Source organism: Chiloscyllium plagiosum, unplaced genomic scaffold, assembly GCF_037043375.1.
Source record: "Chiloscyllium plagiosum isolate Xiang-an unplaced genomic scaffold, Cpla_swu_hap1 HiC_scaffold_3, whole genome shotgun sequence".
Classification (NCBI taxonomy): Eukaryota; Metazoa; Chordata; class Chondrichthyes; order Orectolobiformes; family Hemiscylliidae; genus Chiloscyllium; species Chiloscyllium plagiosum.
The window spans coordinates 49621026-49644619 of NW_028270141.1; the positions used below are offsets into that span (position 1 = coordinate 49621026).

General features: G+C 41.9%; 1 protein-coding gene across 1 annotated transcript in view; it reads left to right on the forward strand.

The window, feature by feature from the left end:
• The window catches only part of phf3 (PHD finger protein 3), a 160984-nt gene that overhangs the window by 39461 nt on the left and 97929 nt on the right, over window positions 1-23594 (forward strand). Inside the window, exons 5-6 of the mRNA XM_043681528.2 lie at window positions 8175-8336; window positions 15003-17202. Of these exons, the coding sequence (XP_043537463.2) occupies window positions 8175-8336; window positions 15003-17202 (2362 nt within the window). The remainder of the gene's footprint in view (window positions 1-8174; window positions 8337-15002; window positions 17203-23594) is intronic.

A 23594-nucleotide genomic window follows, 5' to 3' on the forward strand; every position in this document is an offset into this window, starting at 1 on the left:
AATTCTTTGAGGTGACAAAGTTGATTGGTGGGGGAAGGGCTATAGATGTCATATACATGGACTTTAGTTAGACATTTGATAAGTTTCCCCATGGTAGGCTGGCAGCGAAGATGAAGTCACATGGGATCCAGGGTGTTCTAATTAGATGGATGGAGAACTGACTGGGCAACAGGAGAGAGAGAGTAGTAGTGGAAGGGAATGTCTCAAAATGGAGACCTGTGACCAGTAGTGTTCCACAGGGATCCGTGCTGGGACCATTGTTGTTTGTGATATAGGAAGAAGGTATCAGTTGCCTGATTAGTAAGTTTCCAGATGACACCAAGATTGGTGGAGTAGCAGATAGTGAGGATGAGTGTCAGAGAATGCAGCAAAATATATTAAATTGGAGAGATGGGCAGAGAAATGGCAGATGGAATTCAATCTAAGCAAATGCGAGATGATACATTTTGAAAGATCCAATACAAGAACGAACTATACAGTAAATGGAAATATCCTGTGGAAAATTGATGTACAGAGATCTGGGTGTTCAGGTCCATTGTTTCCTGAAGGTGGCAACGCAGGTCAGTAAAGTGATCAAGAAGGCATATGGCATGCTTTCCTTCATCGGACGGGGTATTGAGTACAAATGGTTCGGCTGCATTTGGAATACTGTGTACAGTTCTGGTCGCCACATTACCAAAAGGATGTGGATGCTTTGAAGAGAGTGCAGAGGACGTTCACCAGGATGGTGCCAGGTATGGAGGGCACTAGCTATGAAGAGAGTCATAGAGACGTACAGCATGAAAACAGACCCTTCGGTCCAACCCGTCCATGCCGACCAGATATCCCAACCCAACCTAGTTCTACCTGCCAGCACCCAGCCCATATCTCCCCTCTCCCCCCCCCCAAACCCTTCCTATTCATATACCCATCCAAATGCCTCTTAACTGTTGCAATTGTATCAGCCTCCACCACTTCCTCTGGCAGCTCATTCCATACACCTCCCACCCTCTGTGTGGAAAAAGTTGCCCCTTAGGTGCCTTTTATATCTTTCCCCTCTCACTCTAAACCTATGCCCTTTAAGTCTGGACTCCCTGACCCCAGGGAAAATACATTGTCTATTTATCCTATCCATGCCCCTCATGATTTTGTAAACCTCTATAAGGTCACCCCTCAGCCTCCGACGCTCCAGGGAAAACAGCCCCAGCCTGTTTAGCTTCTCCCCATAGCTTAAATCCTCCAACCCTGGCAACATCCTTATAAATCTTTTCTGAACCCATTCAAGTTTCACAACATCAATTCTGGAAGGAGACCAGAATTGCACATAATATTCCAACAGTGACCTAACCAATATCCTGTACAACCACAACATGACCTCCCAACTCCTGTACTCAATACTCTGACCAATAAAAGAAAGCATACCAAACACCTTCTTCACTATCCTATCTACCTATGGCTCCACTTTCAAGAAGCTATGAACCTGCACTCCAAGGTCTCTTTGTTCAGCAACACTCCCTAGGACCTTATCATTAAGTGTATAAGTCCTGCTAAGATTTGCTTTCCCAAAATGCAGCACCTCGCATTTATCTGAATTAAACTCCATCTGCCACTCCTCAGCCCATTGGCCCCTCTGGTCAAGATCCTATTGTAATCTGAGGTAACCCTCTTCGCTGTCCACTACACCTCCAATTTTGGTGTCATCTGCAAACTTACTAACTGTATCTCTTATGCTCACATCCAAATTATTTATGTAAATGAGAAAAAGTAGAGGACCCAGCATCGATCCTTGTGGCACTCCACTGGTCACAGGCCTCCAGTCTGAAAAACAACCCTCCGCCGCCACCCTCTGTTTCTACCTTTGAGCCAGTTTTGTATCCATTTGGCGAGTCCTCCCTGTATTCCATGAGATCTAATCTTGCTAATCAGTCTCCCATGGGAACCTTGTCGAACACCTTACTGAAGTCTATATAGATCACATCTATCATTCCGCCCTCATCAATCCTGAATAGATTAGGATTATTTTTATTAGAAAGATAGAGGTTGAGGGGGGACCTGAATGAGGTCTACAAACTCATGAGAGGTATAGACAGGGTAGGTAGCAAGAAGCTTTTTCTCAGAGTGCGGAGCTCAATGACGAGGGGTCACAAATTCAAAGTGAGAGGGGAAAGGTTTAGGGGAGATATGCGTGGAAAGTTCTTTACGCAGAGGGTGGTGGGTGCCTGGAACGCATTGCCAGCGGAGATGGTAGAGGCAGGAATGTAAACGTCATTTAAGGTGTATCTAGACAAATACATGAATGGGCAGGGAGCAAAGGGATACAGATCTTTAGAAAATAAATGGCAGGTTTAAATAGAGGATCTGAATCGGTGCAGGCTTAGAGGGCCGAAGGGCCTGATCCTGTGCTATAATGTTCTTTGTTCTTTGTTATCGCTTTTTAGCACTATTAGTTTCCCTAGGACTTTTTCACTAATGTTAGCAATTGTATTTAGTTCCTGCCATTTTGCCTTTTGAATGCTTAGTAATTTTTGGTTGTTGTTTTTGTCTTCTATTGTGAAGACTGAAGCAAGGTACTTGTTTTACTCCTTTGTCATTTCCTCGTTCCCCATTATTATTTCCCCATCTCATTTTCTGAGGGACGCATATTCACTTTGGCTTCTCTTCTCGTATATTTAAGGAAGCTCTTGTAGTCTGTCAACCTCTGAAAGCTAATACTTCCAAATAAACCTGTTCGACTATAACCTGGTGTTGTGTGATTTTTAACGTTGTCCATCCCAGTCCAACACTGGCACCTCCACATCATTGATATTATTTGTGAGTTTGCCCTCAAAGTTGGGAGAGCTCCAGCCCTAAAGTTATTGAACTTGGTGTTGAGTCCAGAAGGCTACAGGGTCCCCAAGTGGAAAATGAGGTGACGTTCTTCCAACTCATGCTGAGCTCTACAGGAGTACAGCAGCAAGCCTAAGACATAGATGTTGGCCACGAAACAAGGTGGTGTGTTGAAATGCAAGTGTTCCGCAATGTGATCACCTCTTTGATGCTGCATTTCCCCAATGTAGAAGAGACCACATTTTGAGTAGCAAATGTAATAGACTAGATTGCATGAAGTGTTTGGGCTCTTGGATACTGATTGAAGCAAGTTAGAAGCCGCCAGGTTTTCCCTTAAGCATCGAAGGCTGAGGGGTGACCTCATGGAAGTTTATAAAGTCATGAGGGGCATGGATAGGATAAATAGACAAGGTCTTTTCCCAGGGCTAGGGGAGTCCAGAACTAGAAGGCATTTGTGGGCAGCACGGTGGCAGTGGTTAGCACTGCTGCCTCACAGCGCCAGAGACCCGTGTTCAATTCCCGCTTCAGGTAACTGTGTGGAGTTTGCACATTCTTCCTGTGTCTGCATGGGTTTCCTACGGGTGCTCCGGTTTCCTCCTACAGTACAAAAATGTGCAGGTCAGGTGAATTGGCCATGCTAAATTGCCCGTAGTGTTAGGTGTAGGGGTATGGATGGGTTTCTCTTCGGAGGGTCGGTGTGGACTTGTTGGGCCAAAGGGCCTGTTTCCACACTGTAAAGTAATCTAATCTAAACTCTAGGTTTAGGGTGAGAGGGGAAAGATATAAAAGGCACCTAAGGGGCAACTTTTTCATGGGAGGGTGGTGCGTGTACGGAATGAGCTGCCAGAGGAAGTGGTGAAGGCTGGTACAATTGCAACATTTAAAAGGCATCTGGATGGGTATATGAATAGGCAGGGTTGAGAGGGATATGGGTCAAGTGCTGGCAAATGTGACTAGATTAGGTTGGGATAGCTAGGCATGGGCCGAAGGGTCTGTTTCCGTGCTGTGCATCTCTTTGACTCTGACTCTGTAGCCCAGTAGGTTTATTTAAAATCACAAGTTTTTGGGGTGCTGCTCCTTCATCAGGTGAAGTGAAGGGAAGTGCACAGGTGTAAAATTAATAGATGGAGAGAGAATTGCAAGATAATTCCAGGTAATTAAGAGTGTCAAAAGATAGTACCAGGGCATCCCATCATATCAGGTAGCGGGACCCTGTGTGAGAACCTCTGGTTATTTTGAGGGCATCTTTGAAACCCATTGTCCAAGGAACCCCTAGCTTCTGTTGCAACACTGCAGAATCTCACAAGTACTCAGCACCCGCAGACCAGTCAAACCAGGAACGTTCCTCGTCACAATGGATGTTTCAACACTGCACAACATGCATCCACCTCGAAGACAGCTGCAACAGCGTCAGTACTCAACACTAACAACTGCTAATTTCCAGATGCCATCCTACTACTCATCCACTTTGTCCTCGACCACAATGCCTTCACTTTCAACAACCACCTCTTCATCTAGACACATGGAACAGCCATGGGGACAAGTTTGCGCCCTAATACGTCAGCATTTTCATGCATATGTTCAAGCAAGACTTCTTGTTTGCACAGGACAACCAACCAACGCTATACACAAGATACTTTGACATTGCCTTCCTTTGGACCTGGTGAGGAATCGCTGAAACAACTACATGATGATATCAACATATTTCACCCCACCATCAGACTTACCATGGACTACTCTTCAGAATCAGTCTCATTCTTGAACACACACATCTCTGTCAAGGGCAGACACTTCAGTGCTTCACTCTATTGCAAGCCCACGGATCACCTCAATACTTCGCTTCTCTAGCTTCCATCCTAAACACATCAAAGAAGCCATCTCCTATGGACAAGCCTTGCATATATGCACGATTTGCTCAGCTGAGGAGGAACGCTGAAAGACTGTCTTAAAAAACGGGATACAATGCTCAACTCATTGATTGCCAGTTCCGATGTGCCACAGTGAAAAACCACAATGATGACCTCTGAAGACAGATACTGGACACAACCGATAGAGTACGCTTTTCGTCCAGTACTTTTCTGGAAGGGAGAAACTACGCCATGTTCTTCGCAGCCTTCAACAGATCATCGAGGATGATGAACACCTCACCAAGGCCATCCCTGTGTTTCCGCTTCTTGTCTTCAAACAACCGCTGAACCTCAAACAAACCATAGTTCGCAGCAAACTGCTCAGCCTTGAGGAGAGCAACAACCACAACACCATTTAACCCTATCACAGCAACTGCTGCGAGACTTGCCAGATCATCAACATGGATACTACCATCACGTGGGAGCGCCACCCATCACTTACACAGTAGATACTCATGTGACTCAGCCAATATTGTCTACCTCATACGCTGCAGGAAAGGATGCCCCGAGTCATGATATATTGGTGACACTAAGACAACAATGCGCAGCAATTGCCAGACAGGAGTGTTCCCTCCCAGTCGGGGAACTCTTTGAGTGGTCAAAGACATTCAATCTCTGATCTCTGGTTAAGCGTCCTCCAAGGCGGTCTTCAAGATACACCACAATGTGGGCCTGTGGAATTTATTGCCACGGAGCGCAGTGGATGCCGGGACATTAAATGTCTTCAAGGCAGAGGCTGATAAATCCTTAAATCTCGCAAGGAATTAAGGAATACAGGGAGAGTGCGGGTAAGTGGCGTTGAAATGCCCATCAGCCATGTTTGAATGGTGGAGTGGACTCGATGGGCCAAATGACCTTACATCCACTCCTATTTCTTATGGTCTAAATGCAGAGTTGCAGAGCAGAAATTGATTGCTAAGTGCCCTACCCATGAAGACAGCCTCAACAGTGATGTTGGGTTAATGTCAGGCTTCAAGTAACCTCACCATACTGTTTTGTGTTTGTAAAATTTTCCTTATTGTTCTGTTTTGACATAGTCATCTTGATAACTTATGATCTCTCTACCTTAAGTAATGCAAAACCATACAAACTAGTTGTTCCTTTACTTAGGCCTTTGTCATGTGGCTCTTATACCTATCATCTTATTCCAGCCATTTGGCTTGATCCTAAAACCATTTTATTTTTGATTTTTTTTCTGTTTTCTCTCTCTCTCTGCCTCAATTAATTGGATCATAGGTCACCCTTTCACTTGCTATTGAGCTGTTCACAGTTTTGTTCACCTGCAAAGACTTGTTATTTAGCCTGTCAACTCTTTACTCACACCACTTGTACTATCTTTTGACATTCTTAATTATCTGGAATTATCTTGCAGATATCTCTCTGCCGTAAAATCTGTGCTTTTGCACTTCCCTCCACTTCACCTAATGAAGGAACAGCACGCCGAGAGCTTGTGATTTCAAATAAACCTGTGGACTATTATCTGGTGTCGTGTAACTTCTGGCTTTGTCCTTCCCAGTCCAGCACTGGCACCTCCACAGTGACCAAGGAGGAAGTAATCAGCCCCCACTCACCAGGCCTTGTTGTCACGTAGTCTGCTATTATACACAGCCCATTGTTAGCCACTAATCTCCCCAGAAATAGCTAATCACTCTCCTAGCCAGATAGTTATCCACTCCTTTGTCTGTCCTACTGCTCTTTTCTCTCTTTGGGCTCTATCCCACCTATCATTACTCTTCACCCCTTCCCCACTCTATCTCCTGCGTATAAACCAACATTTTCTGAGCTACCATCAGTTCTGATTTTTCTCCGCAGATGCTTTTAGTCCTGCTGACCTTTTTCCAGCAATTTATGGTAATATTTTTGAGCTTTGTCATAAAATTCTGATGAGAAATATGCTCTTGTCCAGTAAGTCTTTTGTTGTTTACCAGGGAAATATCAAGTGCATTCCTTGTGTTTCATGTCTTACTGTAAACTATTTATTGCCTCCATGATTTGTTCTTCATTATATTTAGTATTGACATTACAATGGAGAGGGTTAAGACTAAAAGGAATCTGCTGTCCTTTAATTCCTGAATGTTATAATTGAAAATGATTGCACTTTTTCTGGTATGTCTGTGTGCAGCTGTATTTATGATATGTGCATGATATCTGCTTCCAGACTCCATGCATATTGCAATGCTCTAGCAATGTGATCTGTTTCAGAAATGCTATCATAGCAACTTGTATAGAACTTACTACTTTTCCATCTTGAAGTTTACCTTCTTGCTATGTATTCTTGCTATTAAACAGGAATGGAAATATTGCAAAGACATTGGTAATTGCTAGATCTCCAGTGATATTGTTTGTTTGTTAAACCAAGACCAAATATAGTCAACAGATGAACTGGGACTAGTCATAGAACTCAGAAGAGACCCTTGGCTCATTAAATCTGCACAGATACCAAGTAGTTGTAGGCAATAGAGATTAGATTATTGGAGGAGGCTTGAGAAGACAATTGAAGTAGGGTATACAGTGTAATATAGGCTTTATTTTAATATCACATTTTGTCACTTTGTTCATTTAATTATATTTACAAATGAAAGTACTAAGTGCTGCCACACAAATCCTCTTTATCCATGGGTTTTCGGTGCCAAGACTACTTGTGGGTAACAGATACTGTTCTTGTATAATGCTCTCATGTATCGTAAAAGACCACGCAATCAGACTAGGTGAGCCAATTAGGAAAAAAAGGTACCTGGCAAGTATGTGGATCCGTGAACATCATGTTAGTGAATAATGAGGCTGAAGTGTATTGGAAGCAGTAGAACTGGTTAGTGTGCAGATCTTTGCAGTGCATGCTGAGGAGGTGGGACCTATAAACATGCTTAATATTGGCGGCAGGAGGATGTAATTATTGAGAGTTCACATATGCAGTTGCAGTTACAGATTTTACACACGAGTTTGTAATGGTAAATTTGATAAGAGTCACTTTGATCTTTTCCAATGCTTTATAGCCAGGATGTGGAGGCCGGTGTTGGATTGGAGTGGACTAAGTCACGAGTCACACGACCTGGTGTTGTGTGACTTATGAATTAATGGGCAGAAAATGCATTCAGATGCCATGTTTCAAAATATACATCTGTATGGCTCCCTTTTTAAAAAAGTGGATAGGCATTTTGCAACAATTCATTAGACTGCAACTTTTAAAAGCAGAAAACTGTGGCATTTCAGGATATTTAATTGGCATTCCTCTCGATGAGGTACTAGGACAATTTTGTGTGACTTATAAAGTAGTCTTCTGTGTTTCTTGTGCAATAAGGTGCTGAATAGTTGATATGTATTGATGCTATTATATTGTCTGTCATCAGGTCCCTATTGTTAATTGTGAATTCAGAATACAGAAGTTCAAGGTTTGGGAAGAGTTTTGTATCCACTACTGCAGTATATATCACATGAGATTTTCTCCTGTTTTTATTTTTCTAGTTGCTGAACTTGAATTCACTGATGAAAGCGACATAAAGGAAAGTGACCTTGATACTATGGAGGAAGAAGATTTATCAGAATTATCTAGCAGAAAAAATAAGGGTAAATCTCAAAAATCACCTGTGCAGTCACCTCGAAAATCTCCCCGTTTATTGGCCCAGGGTAAGAAACCATAAAATATTTTTCTGGGTTTTCAAGTTGACTAACCTTCTTATTTACACCTTTTTTGGGGATTTTTAAGCCAAGTGCAACATCTGTAAAAGTTTCAGTCGAGATAAATGTTCAAAATCATAAATTGAACACACTTTTTAGTATTTTAGCTTTTAGAATTTGCAAATGGAAATCTGAAATAAAAACAGAAAATTCCAGAATTATTCAGACGGGGCAGCAGAGTTAACATTTCAAATTGGCCAATTACTCATGCCCCAACTTCTAGAACTTGCTTAAATTTCTGTTTTCAAGTCTTCAGTTTTATTTAAAACTCCTCTTGGCAATATTCCATCTACAGTTCTTTTTTCCTTTCTCTGTGCTATGAGCTGTTTGGAAATGATTTTATATAGAACATTTCTCATGCAAAGAGATCAGTTTTTGACTTGTTTGAGCTTTAGGAGTAATCTTTTGTTTCTTAATATTCACTTACGGGGTGTAGACATTTTAATGCCTATCTGCGTTACTCATGAGAAGGTGTTAGTGAGCTGCTTCCTTGAGACACGCAGTACAGTTGGGGTAGGAATTCTAGGATTTTGACCCAGGGACATCGAAGAAATGACAATATATCTCCAAGTCAGGATGGTAAGTGGTTGCTAGGGAACTTGCAGGTGGTGATGTTTCCATGTATCTGTTGACCTCCTTTCTAGATAGGATCTTCCAAACCCACAAGCTCTTCTATCTAAGGATGTTTAGTGAATTTCTGCAGTGTCTTGCCAATAGTATACATTACTGCCCCTGAGCATTGTTGTTGGAGTGACTGAATGTTTGTAGGTATGGTGCTAGTCAAGCAGACTGCTTTAGCCTGAATGGTATCCCTGTAGCTGCTGTATACGGTGAGTCCAGTTTAATTTCTGGTCTTTGGTAACCGCAGGATGTTGATAGTGGGCAATTCGGTGTTGGTACTACCATTGAGTGTCAGTGGTTAATTGTCTCTTACTGGATATGGTCATTGCCTGGCATTTGTGTGCCGTCAATGTTATTTGTTACTTTTCACCCTAAGCCTGGATATTGTCCAGATACTGTTTCAGTATCCGAGGAGTTGTGAACGGTGCTAGACATTTCGCATTACCAGCAAACAGACCCACTTCTGACCTTATGATGGAGGAATGGTCATTGAAGCAGCTGGAGGTGGTTTACCCGAGGACACTTTACTGAGATGACCGATCTCCAGCACTCTCAACCATCTTCCTAGGTATAACTCCATCCATTGGATAGTTTCCCAATTTCCATTGACTCCAGTTTTGCTCGAGCTCCTTGATATTGCACTTGACCAGTTGTGGCATTGAAATTAAGGTCAGCCACTCTTACCTCGTCTTGATAATTCAGCTCTTTAGTTTTTCTTTGAATCAAGGCTGTAATGAGGTCCAGAGCTGAGTGACCCTATCAAAACCCAAACTGGGCACTGATGAGCAGGTGCTGCTTGATAGCACTATTGATGACACTTTCACTGATGATCAAGATTTGACTGATGAGGTGGTAATTGACTGGATTGGATTTGTTCTTTTCTTATATGTACAGGAAATATGTCAGGTAGATGCCATTGTTGTAGCTGTGCTAGAATAGCTTGACCAGGTCTGTGGTAAGTCCTGGAGCACAAGTCTTCAGTACTATTGCCAGAATGTTGTTGGGGCCTATAGACTTTGCAGTGTCCTGTACCTCCAGCCATTATTCATATCATGTGGAATGAATTGAACTGGCTAAAGACTGGCATCTGTGATCCTGGGAACCTCTGGAGGAAGCCAAGATGGATTATCCACTTGGCACTTATGGTTGAAGATGGTTGCTAATGCTTCAGCCTTATCTTTTGCACTGATATGCTGGGCTGTCTTATCATTGAGGTTGGGAATAATTGTGGAGCAGCCTCCTTCAAATAATTCTGGATCTGTGGTGCTGGAAGAGCACAGCAATTCAGGCAGCATCCAATGAGCAGCAAAATCGACGTTTCGGGCAAAAGCCCTTCATCAGGAATAAAGCTTTTGCCCGAAACGTCGATTCCGCTGCTCGTTGGATGCTGCCTGAATTGCTGTGCTCTTCCAGCACCACTGATCCAGAATCTGGTTTCCAGCATCTGCAGTTCATTGTTTTTACCTCCTTCAAATAATTGTCTACTTGTCCACCACTGTTCACGGCTGGTTGTGGCATGACTGCAGAGCTTAGATCTAAGCAACTGCTTATAAGCTGGGAGGAGAAACAAAGCGTGGTGTTCTGATTTTCCAAAGTGTGGGTAGGGGATGTATGATTGGCATCTTTGATGGTTGTGTAGCAGTGGTCTAGCATGGTCGGTCATTTGGTAGGGCAGGAGATGTGTTGGTGGTACTTTGGCCGCACTCAAAGAATGGGGGAAGGTTCCAATGCTTTTTGTCATTTCCATACATGATTTGGCTGTGAACCTAGGAGTTATAGTTCGTACATTTGCAGATAACAACAACATTGGAGATATAGTGGGCTACAAAGAAGGTTAACTTCAGAGTACAATGGGATTTTGATCTGTTGAGCCAATGGGCTGAGGAATGGTAGATGGAGTTTAATTTAGAGCTGAAAATGTGTTGCTGGAAAAGCACAACAGGTCAGGCAGCATCCAAGGAACAGGAGAATCGACGTTTCGGGCATAAGCCCTTCTTTAGGAATGAGGAAAGTGTGTCAAGCAGGCTAAGATAAAAGGTAGGGAGGAGGGACTTGGGGGAGGGGCGTTGGAAATGCGATAGGTGGAGGGAGGTCAAGGTGAGGGTGATAGGCCAGAGTGGGGTGGGGGCGGAGAGGTCAGGAAGAAGATTGCAGGTTAGGAAGGCGGTGCTGAGTTCGAGGGATTTGACTGAGACAAGGTGGGGGGAGGGGAAATGAGGAAACTGGAGAAATCTGAGTTTATCCCTTGTGGTTGGAGGGTTCCCAGGCAGAAAATTTAGATAAATGTGAGGTGCTGCATTTTGGAAAGGCAAATAAGAGCAGGAATAGTAAGGTCCTGGGGACCAACAAAGAGACCTTAAAGTGCAGGTTCATGGTTCCTTGAAAGTGGAATCACAAGTAAATAGGACAGTGAAGAAGACGTTTGATATGCTTTCCTTTTATTGGTCAGAGTATTGAGAATAGGAGTTGGGAGGTCATATTGTGGCTGGAGAGGACACCTTTGTGTGTAAGTCTGGTCTTCCTCCTTTAGGAAGGCAGTTGTGAAACTTGAAAGAGTTCCAAAAAGATTTACAAGGATGTTGCCAGGGTTGGAGGGTTTGAGCTGTAGGGAGAGGCTGAATAGGCTGGTGTTGTTTTCCCTGGACCGTTGGAGGCTGAGGGGTGACCTTTATGGAGGTTTATGGGGCATGAGGGGCATGGATTGGGTAAACAGACAAGGTCTTATCCCTACGGTTGGGAACTAGAGGGCATAGGTTTAGGGTGAGAGGGGAAGGATTTAAAAGGGACGAAAGGAGCAACTTTTTCACACAAATGGTGGTGCATGTATGAAATGAGCTGCCAGAGGAGGCTAGTACAGTTACAGCATTTAAAAGGAATGTGGATGGGTATATAAATAGGAAATGTTTGGAAGGATATGGACCAAGTGGTGGTAAATGTGACTTAATTTAGGACATTTGGTCGGCATAGCCGATTTGAACTGAAGAGTCTGTTTCCATGCACCCCTACGACTCTATGATCTGTTGGTTGTGGGATCTTTTAAACTCTATCACTTGCTGCTTTTTTTTTGGCATGCATTTAGTCCTGTTTGTAGCTTCACCAAGTTAACACCTCATTTTTAGGTATGCTTGCTCCTGCTCCTTGCCTGTCCTTCTGCACTCTTCATTGAGCCAGGATTGATTCCTCTGCATTGATGGTAATGGTAGAATGGGAATATGTCAGGCCACGAGTTTGCAGATTCTGCTAGAGTGTGATTCTGGTGTTGCTGATGGCTCGCAGTGCCTGACAAATTCCCAGTCTTGAGTTGGTAGACCTGTTTAAATGTCCCATTTGTCACGGGGATAGTACACTCGATACAGTCCAAAGTATTATCAATGTGTGAAGGTGGGATTCTGTCTCCACAGACTGTATGGTGGTCCCTCTTCGAAACACTGTCATGGGCAGGTGCATCTGTGACAGGTAGATTTGTGAGAATAAGGTCAAGTATACGTTTCCCTTTGTTGTTTTCCTCACCATGTGCTGCAGACCAGGACAAGTAGCAAAGTCCTTTAGATCATGAGTAGCTCGATCAGTGGTACTGCTGCCGAGCCATTCTGAATGGACATTGAAATTCCCTATCAAGAGTATATTCTGTTTGCTTGCCAACGTCAGTGGTTCCTCCAAGTATAAATCACCATACGTGGTAATTAGTGGAACGTATCCTTGCTCAACCTGGTGCCATGAGACGTTTCCAGTGGTATCTCGCACATTATCTGTTAAGGTAGGATTCTGTTAGTGTGACTGTCAGGCTGTTGCTTGACTAGTCTGTGAGGTAGCTGTCCCAATTTTGGCACTGTCCCCCAGGATTTTGGGTGGTCGATAGGGCTGTTTTCGCTATTGTCTTTTCTGTTGCTGATGTAAAAATAAGGACTGCAGATGCTGGAAACCAGAGCTTGGATTAGAGTGGTGCTGGAAAAACACAGTAGTTCAGGCAGCATCCAAGGAGCAGGAAAATCGACGTTTCAGGCAAAAGCTCTTCATCAGGAATAGAGGCAGGGTGCCTGCAGAGTGGAGACTGCCTTGAAGAAGTTTTCTTCTTCTCTCTATAAGAATCTCAGTGAGTCTCTCTCTCACTGCAACCCCCAGGTCATCTCCTCTGCCTCATTTCCCCTTCCCCCAGCTCCAACCTTCCAGCTCAGCACTGCTCTCATGACCTGTCCTACCCACCTATCTTGCTTTCCACTCCACCCTCCTCTCTAACCTATCACCTCAATCCCCACCCCCCTTCACCTATTGTACTCTATGCTGCTTTCTCCCCACCCCCACCCCCCCTCTCATTTATCTCTCCACTCTGCAGGCATTCTGCCTCTCTTTCTGATGAAGGGCTTTTGCCCGAAACATCGATTTTCTTGCTTCTCAGATGCTGCCTGACCTGCTGTGCTTTTCCAGCACCACTCTAATCTAGACTCTCTTCTGTTGCTGATGTCAGTGCCAGATGGTTTGTTTCTTTGAGACTTTGTAGGGATTATTAGAACTGAATAGCCTGCTAGGTCATTTCAGAGGGCAAATGAGAGTAAACCACAATGCTGTGGGTCTGGAGTCACATGTAGGCTAGACGACAGAGGAATGGCAGATTTCGTTTTGAAGGACATTAGTGAGCCAGATGGGCTTTTCAGGGTCACAAGATTGCAGATAATTATTGAATTCAAATTCCACCATCAGTCATGGTAGGATTCAGACTCAGGTTCTAAGAACATCACTTGAAATTTTGGATTAACAATCAGATGATAATATCACTGGGCCATCACCTCCCCTCTAATCCAGTGGAATGTGCCCAAGTCTTGCTAGCGTTTTAGGCTATAGAATTTCAAAATTTAAAAGCCTTCTGTTAATTTTGGGCACAATGAATTCTGCACCAACTTCAGTTATTTTCTCACCTCTTGAAAGTCTATCATTGAAGCTGAATCTGTAGTTGCCTTGTTAGAAATTAGTATCCCAGCTGATTCTACTTCCTGTTTGTAACATTTCTATTGTTGCGATCAACTAATTAAGCTCACAATGATTATCAAAATTTTGAAGCCCTTCTACACTGTGCAGCTCTTCTGATTAGATTAGATTACTTACCGTGTGGAAACAGGCCCTTCGGCCCAACAAGTCCACACCGACCCGCCGAAGCGCAACCCACCCAGATCATTCCCCTACATTTACCCTTTCACCTAACACTACACGCAGTTTAGCATGGCCAATTCGCCTAAGCTGCACATTTTTGGACTATGGGAGGAAACCGGAGCACCCAGAGGAAACCCATGCAGACACGGGGAGAATGTGCAAACTCCACACAGACAGTCGCCTGAGGCGGGAATTGAACCCAGGTCTTTGGCGCTGTGAGGCAACAGTGCTAACCACTTCTGTTCAGTGTATGAACTTAGCTATTTGGGAGAATCCTCAAATGCAAATGTGCGTGTTAGAAAAATATTAAATACATGGTACTGTTGTATTTAAATAATTATATTGACTGATATAGTACTTGAGTGTGTCTTTGATACTTGGGTTTACAATGAAACTCTGGTATGATTTTTTAAAGTTCAGATTTTTCAAGGGTTAATATTGGTTTTAAAGTATCTGTTGTTTTATTAGTCATCGAGATCAGTTGATTTGCAGACCCAAAAGAAGTTTGTTCATAATTCCAGAATTTTGAGCTTATAAATCTATTGCAAAGTTAGACTGCTTTTCTTTTAGTAGAATAAATGTAATTTCAACTAATTAATTTAATTCTAAAGTAAAATAACATTTCATTTCATAATATTTTGAGAAATATTTAAATAGTTTGCTTTTTATGTCTGTTTATCTAGTTATAAACTGGTTGACTCCCTGTGCTGTAAGATTAAATTTTTTTTAATAGTATAGGCACTTCACATTTGTAATATTTTTGAACACCTATGCTAAATATTTTAAACTGAAATGTGAAAGTTTTAAAAGCTCAAAATTGTGTCTAATGCTTCTTTCTTTCTTTTAAAGAACCAATTCGAAGTCTGCGCAACAGTACCTTAGCCAAGCGGCCCAGTCCAGCAAATGTAGCTCTCACAAAAAAGAAAGAACAGGTAAAATACGTCTCAGTTGGGGCAAGTTCAACAAAGCTGCCAGATCGGCATGAAAAACAAAGCCCACAAAAGCCTGGAGGAAAAAGTAAACTGCAGCAACAGAATGTATCAGCAAGTGCACAAAGTACTGCCGAAACTCCTTGTGATTCTGTACAGTCTGAACCTGCAAATTCAAAAAACCCTGAATTGAAAATGGAAACTTGCATTACACCCAAAAGTACACTTGAAATACCTTGTGGAAATATTAAACATAATATAGTAGAATCATTGGGACAGAATGCATTTGAGTCTGCTTCAGAACCGCACTGTTCTAGAGTGCCAATAATTGCTTTAGGGACAGAAGGAGTTCTTCAAGATGCAACAGCAGAGAATGTAAACGATATCAGTTGCGCAAAGACGCAACCAATTGCATCAGTCAGCCAACATCCAATTGAGCCTGCTTTGGAATCACAGCACTCTGTTCAGGAGTGTATGGTAGAGAATGATGATGCACAACAACTCATGGACTGTAAAGATGAACAAACAACAGACAGAGCCCAAAGTCCAGTTAAATCTGCGCTGGAAACACAGTGCTCTACAGAATCATTAATTGGCGCATGTATTGATATGCCTGAAGATACAGTCGGAATGGATGCTGATCTTCATAAAAATGCATGTGCATTCCCTCATGGAAATGTCAATGGTGCTGGAGAGGAGTTAAAGAAGACTGTAGAGGAAGGACACAATGTAGAAATAAATGGAGTGAAAGTTGTGGATAGTAACATTATTACTGAACACAAAGATAAACCAGCTGAGTTGGATTCTGTTGTACCAAGCACTGAAACTACACCATCTATAAACAAGGTGGCAGACATTCTGCTAAAACAAGAAAATCTACAGCGGTCAGTGAATGAAGAATTACAGATATCCTCTGAACTAGATGCTTCTGTAAATTATGTAGAAGCAAAAGAAGACCTTAACGTGCTGCCAGATATAGGAACCGCATATAATAATGCTAGCATTCTTATAAATGAGAATGTTTCAGATACTCCAGGATTAATTGAAGACTCTGGGAATATTAAGGCAATTCATCTTGAGATGGCTGTTTCTCCAAAGCTTGAAACTGTGGCACAAGAGATCAAACTTGAAGTAGCAAGATCTGACTCTTCAAAAATAATTGCCAGTGATATCAGTGAATCTGAAAAAAATGATAACTCTCCTCATCATGTGGCATGTAAGAACCAGAGTAATGTAACTGAGCAAGATAATTCAACTGAGCAGAATTTGGGCCTCAGTAAGGAAGAAATGCAGGACCTTTCCAAACTTAAAGACCTCAAGGAAATTATTTCTGAAAAGCAGGCTGGTGCAATGGAATTCAAGAACCAGACTTCAAAACATGAGAAGTCAGTATTGAGTCCTCAGCATAAACTTGTACAAGATCCAAAACCTGAACAGAGTGAAAACACTTTTTACTCCAATAGGAAAAAAGCTAAGTTGGATATTCAGTCCTCTGAAGCACTTAAACAATCCAAGTCTCACAGTTTGACATTAGCCAGTAAAAGGAAAGCGGTTGACCAAGATGAACATCATCACAGGACTGCTAAATGCTTGAAAACACAGGTTACACAAATTGCTAAATTGAAAATGGACCAAGAGCAAAAGCAAACAGCAAAAACACAGTCACCAAGCAAGATTGTATCAGTGACCATGGCGGGGCAAAAGTTAAGGAAAACAATTCCGGCATCTAAGCATAATTCAAATTCGACTTTGAAGCTGAATGAGGTACCAGCAAAGCAGGTGACTCGCTCTAGCCACAAACCTATCTCTTCAACGGCTAGAGTAGTTTCCCAACAGTTAGACAATATAAAGGAAAAAGACAAGGGAAAGATTATGGAACATTCTAATGAAGATGATAAAGACAAATTGAAAATTAGAAAAAGTGAGAAGAGTATTCTACCAAGGCAAAGACGAAGCAGCAAAAGTTTTTCATTGGATGAACCACCATTGTTTATCCCAGATAATTTACCTGTAGTAAAAAAAGATGAAACTGACATGGACCATTCCACCCCTGTTGCTACTTCAGATTTATGGGACCCCAAAAAACTATGTGGATTTTGTAGGAAACCACACCACAGCAGGTGAGCATAACTAAAGCCCTCCGCAAATTTTCCTAGAGATCCATTTTCTTGGTTCTTTATACAAACTGTAAAGCGAAAGGAATTGTATTGGCATTTAAGGTATTTTGTCAAGTCTCTTGACAATTAATGTGACAACTTGTTAAAGCTGCTTTATTTTGGGAGCTTTAAATGTGCTGTGGTAGACGGCAATAATTTTACATCGCAGAGACCAGAATAAGCCTATGTAAGGAACAGGCTACGCTGTTGGCCCTTGAGCTTGCTCTGCTATTCAGTAGGAATATGGCTGAACTGACTGCTCATGTCCAATTTCCTGCATTGCCCTCATAGCCCTTGATTCCCATTCTGATCAAGAAAGTCTCTAGCTAGACCCTAAGTGTACACAAGAGCTCTACCCCTACAGTTCTCTGGGGAAAGGGGTTTCAGAGAAGGTCAGCCCTCTGAGAGAAAAAAATCCTCCTCATCTCAGTCTTAATTTTGTACCCGACTATTCCGAGATTCTGGTCCTAAACTCTCCCGTTTAAGGAAACATCATCTCAGCATTTAACCCATGAGGCTCCTTAAGAATCCTGTTTGTTCTTGGGCGGCACAGTGGCTCAGTAGTTAGCACCGTTACATCCCAGCACCAGGGATCCAGGTTTAATTCCAGCCTTGGGCAGCTGTCTGTGTGGATTTCTTCTTGTGGTCCAAATATGTGTGGTCCAACTATGTGCAGACTAGATGATTTAGCCATTGAAAATGCAGAATTACAGGGATAGAATAGGGGTTGGGTCGAGGTGGGATGCTCTTAGGAGGGTCGGTGTGGACTTGATCGACCGAATGACCTGCTTCCATACTAAAGGGATTTTTTGATTCTGTGATTTTAATAAGATCACCTCTCATTCTTTAAAACTCCAGTGAGTAGTGTTGTTTATGAGACAACCCCTCCATATCAGGATCATGATAGTGAACCTTCTCTGAACTACTTCCAAAGAATTGATATCTTCCCTTAAATAAGGCGACCAAACTGCTCTCAATTCTCCAGTTGTGGATCTAGCATCTTGTACAGTTTCAGTATAACTTCCCTACTTTTATACTCCAACCTAGTTGTCTAAGGGCCAACATTTCATTAGCCTTACTGATGACCTGCTGCACCTATGTACTTGCTTTGTGTTTTGTGCACAAGCACCCTGAAGTCCATTTGTGTAGCAGTTTTTCTCCACTTAAATGATACTGCTGTCCTGTTCTCCCTTTCAAAATGAACAAATTCACATTTCTTCACTTGACAACATTTTTCCCTGACTTACTTAACCTATTGATATCTCTCTACAAATTATTATGTCTGTCTTGCAATTTGTCTTTACACTTTATTGTTTTCCTTATTCATTCACAACATGAGGGTGTCACTGGCTAGCCTAGCATTTATTACCCATCCCTGATTACCCAGAAAGCAGTTAAGAGTCAAGCACATTGAGTTATATGTAGGCAAGACCAGTTAAGGATGTCAGTTTCCCTCCCTAAAAGGACGTAAATAAATCTGATGGGTTTTTCCAAAAATTGACAACAGATCTCTGGACATCATCAGATTCTTAATTCCAGATTTTTATTGAATTCAAATTCTGCCATATGCTGTGTCGGATTGAAACCTAGGTTTGCAGAACATTTCCTGGGCCTCTGGCTCAGTAGTCTAGCAATAATACACTAGGCCATCACCTCCCCAAGGATGACACTTATTTTGGTCATCTGCACATTTGGCGACAGTACTTTGACTTCCTTTCTCCATGTTATTAATATATGTTGTAAGCAGTCACGGTCCTAGCACTGATCCCTGTGGAACCCCATTCATTGCAGATCCCCAAGATGAAAAAGAACCTTTCCTGCCCATTTAGCCAATTCTCTATTCACAACAATATGTTATTTCCAATACCATGGATTCTCAACCTTTTGTAAGATACCTTGTTGAATCCTTTCTGGATGTCCAAATACAATCCATCCATTTGTTCTCTGCTATCCACTCTGGTTGAGACTTGCTCATAGAGTCTCTAATAAATTAGTCAGGCACAGTTTCCCTTTCATGAAGCCAAGCTGATTGTGTTTGGTTAGATTATGAATTTCCACATGTTCTGCTGTTATTCCTTTAATAATTGGTTCTAACATTTTTCCAACAATGGATGAGGCTCATCGACCTAAGGTTACCCACTTTTTGCTTCCCTGCCTTTTTAAATAAGAGTGTCACATTAGCAGTTTTCCAATCCTCTGGTACTTCTCAAGAATTCATGGATTCTTGGAAAATTGCAACCAATGTATCTGCTATTTCTGTAGCTACTTCTTTTAGGATCCTAGGATGTAAGCAATCAGGGCCAAAGGACTTAATTGCCTTTAGCCCCTTAGTTTGTCTAATACTTATTCTGTAGTGATGATGATGATACTTAATTCTTCCCTGTACCCTTTAATACTAGAGAATTTAATATCTAAACCTATTAATATGACAGATGTTCACACAGGCAATGTTTGTAATAACTTGTATTCACATTGTGCCTTTAATGTAATAAAACACCCAGAACTTCTCAGAAACATAATAAAACAAAATGCAGCACTGGAGGGACACAGTAGTTAGCACTACATTTCACAGCATCAGGGAACCAATTTCGTTTCGAGCCATTGGCAACTGTGTGGAGTTTGCACATTTTCCCTGTATCTGCGAGGGTTTCCTCTGGGTGTTCCAGTTCTCTTTCCTCCTCCCCACCCAATCCAAAGATGTGCAGGTTAGGTAGATTGGCCATGCTAAATTGCCCATACGTTCCAGGGATATGCAGGTTAGGTGGATTAGCCATAGGAAATGCAAATGTTGAAGTAGGTGGTGGGACTGGGTCAGATGTTGTTCGAAAGAGAAGTGTGGACTCGATTGGTTGAAAGTAGGGATTCTGTGATTCTATGAAATCATGTCAGATATTTGGACAGGAGCTGTGGTCAAAAAGCTATATTTTAAAAAATGAAAGTAAGAAAGAGAGACATGAGAAGCATAGGGAATGATTTCCAGTGCTAAAAAAGCAAATGAAGGCATGGTCACCACTGATGAGCAATATGGTTGGCAGTGCACGAGAGGCTCGAAGTAGGTAACTGCGACATTGTGGAGGCTGAAGAAGAATTGGGGTTGGAAGGGGCAAGGCTCTGTAGGAGGTTTGGAGTGAAGATGCTGCTGGACCAGAAGCCAATGTATAGAACAAGCAAAAGAGTGATTAATGAAAAGCACTTGCTCTAAGTGAAGACATTTGAAACAGGGTTTTAGGTGATCTTGCATTCGCAGAGCTGAGCATGTGGGAAAACCAGGCAGAAATGTGTTGGAACAGTTGTATATGATGGTTTCCACAAGTTGTACTGAGAAAGGGCTGGTCTTGATAATAGCATGGATTTAATTTGGAAGGTCAACTTGAACTCCAAGATTACAAACAGTTTGATATCTTTCTGTTGTTGGAGATGGAGGCAGGAAGCTGGAAAAAGAGTTTGGAGCAGAGACCGGAGACCACGGGTATAGCTACCTTTTTGTTTAATTGTAGAACATTTCTCATGCACTCTGATGGTCTCAATGTTAATGACAAATTAAGCTGTAAACCCGCATTCATTGGAGGAGATGGAAAGGGCATTTAAGAAGACTTGTCCGTACCAAAAAGACGTCTGGGATTATGCTTGCATTCTAGGATGATCATGGAAGTGTGAATGAGCGCAGGACTCGGTAATGTTTTATGTGGTCTGGCTTGTCTGTTGGTGAATGACTAAACCAGTGATGTGCAATATCCTTGCAGGTTTGGGCCTCCTGAACTTAAGGGAGTGGAAATTAGGGTATTGTGAAAGGAATAATTGGACAGATTAATCGTTTCAATGATTCTAGGACATTTCAGCTGCTGGTGGTAAATGTGCAGTTGTGAACATGATAGTTGCAGAAATGATGTGATAAACTGAGGACCAATAGCTTCTTAACAGCACTGTGAATGTACCTACCCCATGTGCACTGTAGTGGTTCAAGAAGGCAGCTCGCTACCACCTTCTCAAGGGCTATTAGGAATGGATGGCAAAAGCTGTCTTTTTCAGGGACACTTGCACCTCATTTTTTTAATGAAATAGTTGGGTTTTGGAAGCGCTTTTAAGTAAATGGATGATGGTTTTCCTGGAGGAAATGCATAAAATGGCAGAAATGAAGAATGGGAAGGGAGATGTGGTTTGTGAAACACAAAGTGAACAAGCATTCTGGATGGAGATGTTTAGTGACATGATCTTCTGCTAGATGTTCACAAGGTTAACACTCAGATGGTATGTTGGATAGAAAGAAGATTGGTAAGATTGGGTCCATTGTGCACTGGATGAGAAATTTAAGAGTGGGCAAATTGGGGTTTCTGCTCATCGTGAGGGAGCGCTGAGTCCCTTGGTAAACCTTCTTGAAGAAGGATAATGAGATCAAAAACAAAGGAAATCTGTAAGCTTATCTGAAAAGACACAAGGGAATTATGGGTGAGTTGGTGATGTAGTAGAGCAAAAGTGAGGACTGCAGATGCTGGAGATCAGAGTCAAGATTAGAGTGGTGCTGGAAAAGCACAGCAGGTCAGGCAGCATTCGAGGAGCAGGAAAATCAAAGTTTCGGGCAAAGGCCCTTCATCAGGAATGGTGATGTAGTAATACCACTGGACCGACAATTTGGAGGTACAGACTAATACTCCGGACATGGGCTAAACTCACACTGTGCCAACAGGTGGAATTCAAATTCATTTAATAGTTAAAAGCTAGTCTGATGCTGACCATGGTATCGTTGATGTCACAAAATATCCTGCTGTTTTACAAACATCCTTTAGGGAAGGATGTCTTGCAATCCTTACTTGTTTTGGTTTATATGTGCGCCAAGTGGCGGTGATGGCCTAATGGTATCGTCATTGGAGTATTATTTCATACCCTGGTAATGTTCTGGGGATGTCAATTCAAATTCTGCCATGGCAAGTGGTAGAATTTGAAGACAGGTATCTGGAATTAGCTGTCTAATGATAACTGTGAAACTATTGTCAATTGTTGGAAAAACCCATATGGTTTACAAATCTCCTTTCGAGAAGGAAATTGCCATCCTTGTGTGGTTTGGCCTGCATGTGACTCCAGATGCACAATTTTCAAAAACACATAGGAGTCCCCAATTTTAGATCCAGGTTGACAAAGCATGGACCAGATTTTTGTACTTAACAAGAATGACTTTATTACAAATAAATAGATTTTAGTTTGTGATAAGCAGTATTAAAAGTCAGCACATAACAGTTAAAACTCATAGCATAAAACTCATAACTTTCTTTTAATCTCCTACTTAGTAATGCACACAGACATTGAGGAATTTAAAAACATAGGTGTTATGGATGAAGGGAAAGACTGGGAAACAGTTCAGTGATCTCTGTTCATAGCATTTGGTGAGGTGCTTCATGTGCTGATTGATCATATTGCTTCTTGATCTTTCTTCTGATGCTTGAATTGTTTACAGGAAACGCAGGATAACTGATTCACACTGATAAAAGTCTATGACTTAAAAGTCACAGCTTACAGCAACTGCTGAAGGAAAAACAAGTTTTGGTTTTCTTCAGGATTAGTGTTTTCTTATACTTCAGAGAATTGAGACAGCTCCAAAACGTGGAGATCTAAGAGGTTTTCACTATCCTTTTCACAACCCAAGCTTTCAGCTACTTGGGATCCAATCACAAATACGAGTTGTTGGCAGACAGTAGGCCTTTGTCACTGTTAACTGGTCACTGCTGCACAGGCGAATCAGCTACTTGTTGCTGGCTGAATCGCCATTTCTATATAACTGTAAGCACAGCTCATCTATAGACCATGTTCTGTTACGAAATGGGGGAAGGTTGAACCCCTCCGATAATTAACTAATACACAAACCCCAGTCGTATATGACATGAGTTCCCTTCTAATAATAATTAAATCCAAAACACCCAGAGGAATTTGCTTGTCCCTTGAAATCTGTTAAAGTGGGTTAAAAGGAAAGAAAGTCCCTGATCTCCACTGTATAATTAACAAACAACAACTTATTTATTTAACTCTAACAGTAAGTAATTTAACAGAATTGCTATCAAACTGGACAATTTTCCCCTCAGTACTTATTGGAATGAATTCTTTTCAAATAAACACAAGGCCCACTTGTATAAACCCAATTAATAAGAAAACAATAAAATAAAACCTAATCTCTTCAAGTTTGCACAATCCGTCTTCTCTGCTTCATCTCCAATCTTCCTTCTGTTGATCTCGCGTCACAAACACCTTTCTTCTGATAATTCCTCTGTGAGGGTTTTGAGTTGGAAATACTATGTTAGAATGATGGTGTTTTTTCTTAGAGATCTTAAAGATTTCTTATGTGAACAAGATGTTTATTTCTTTGGATG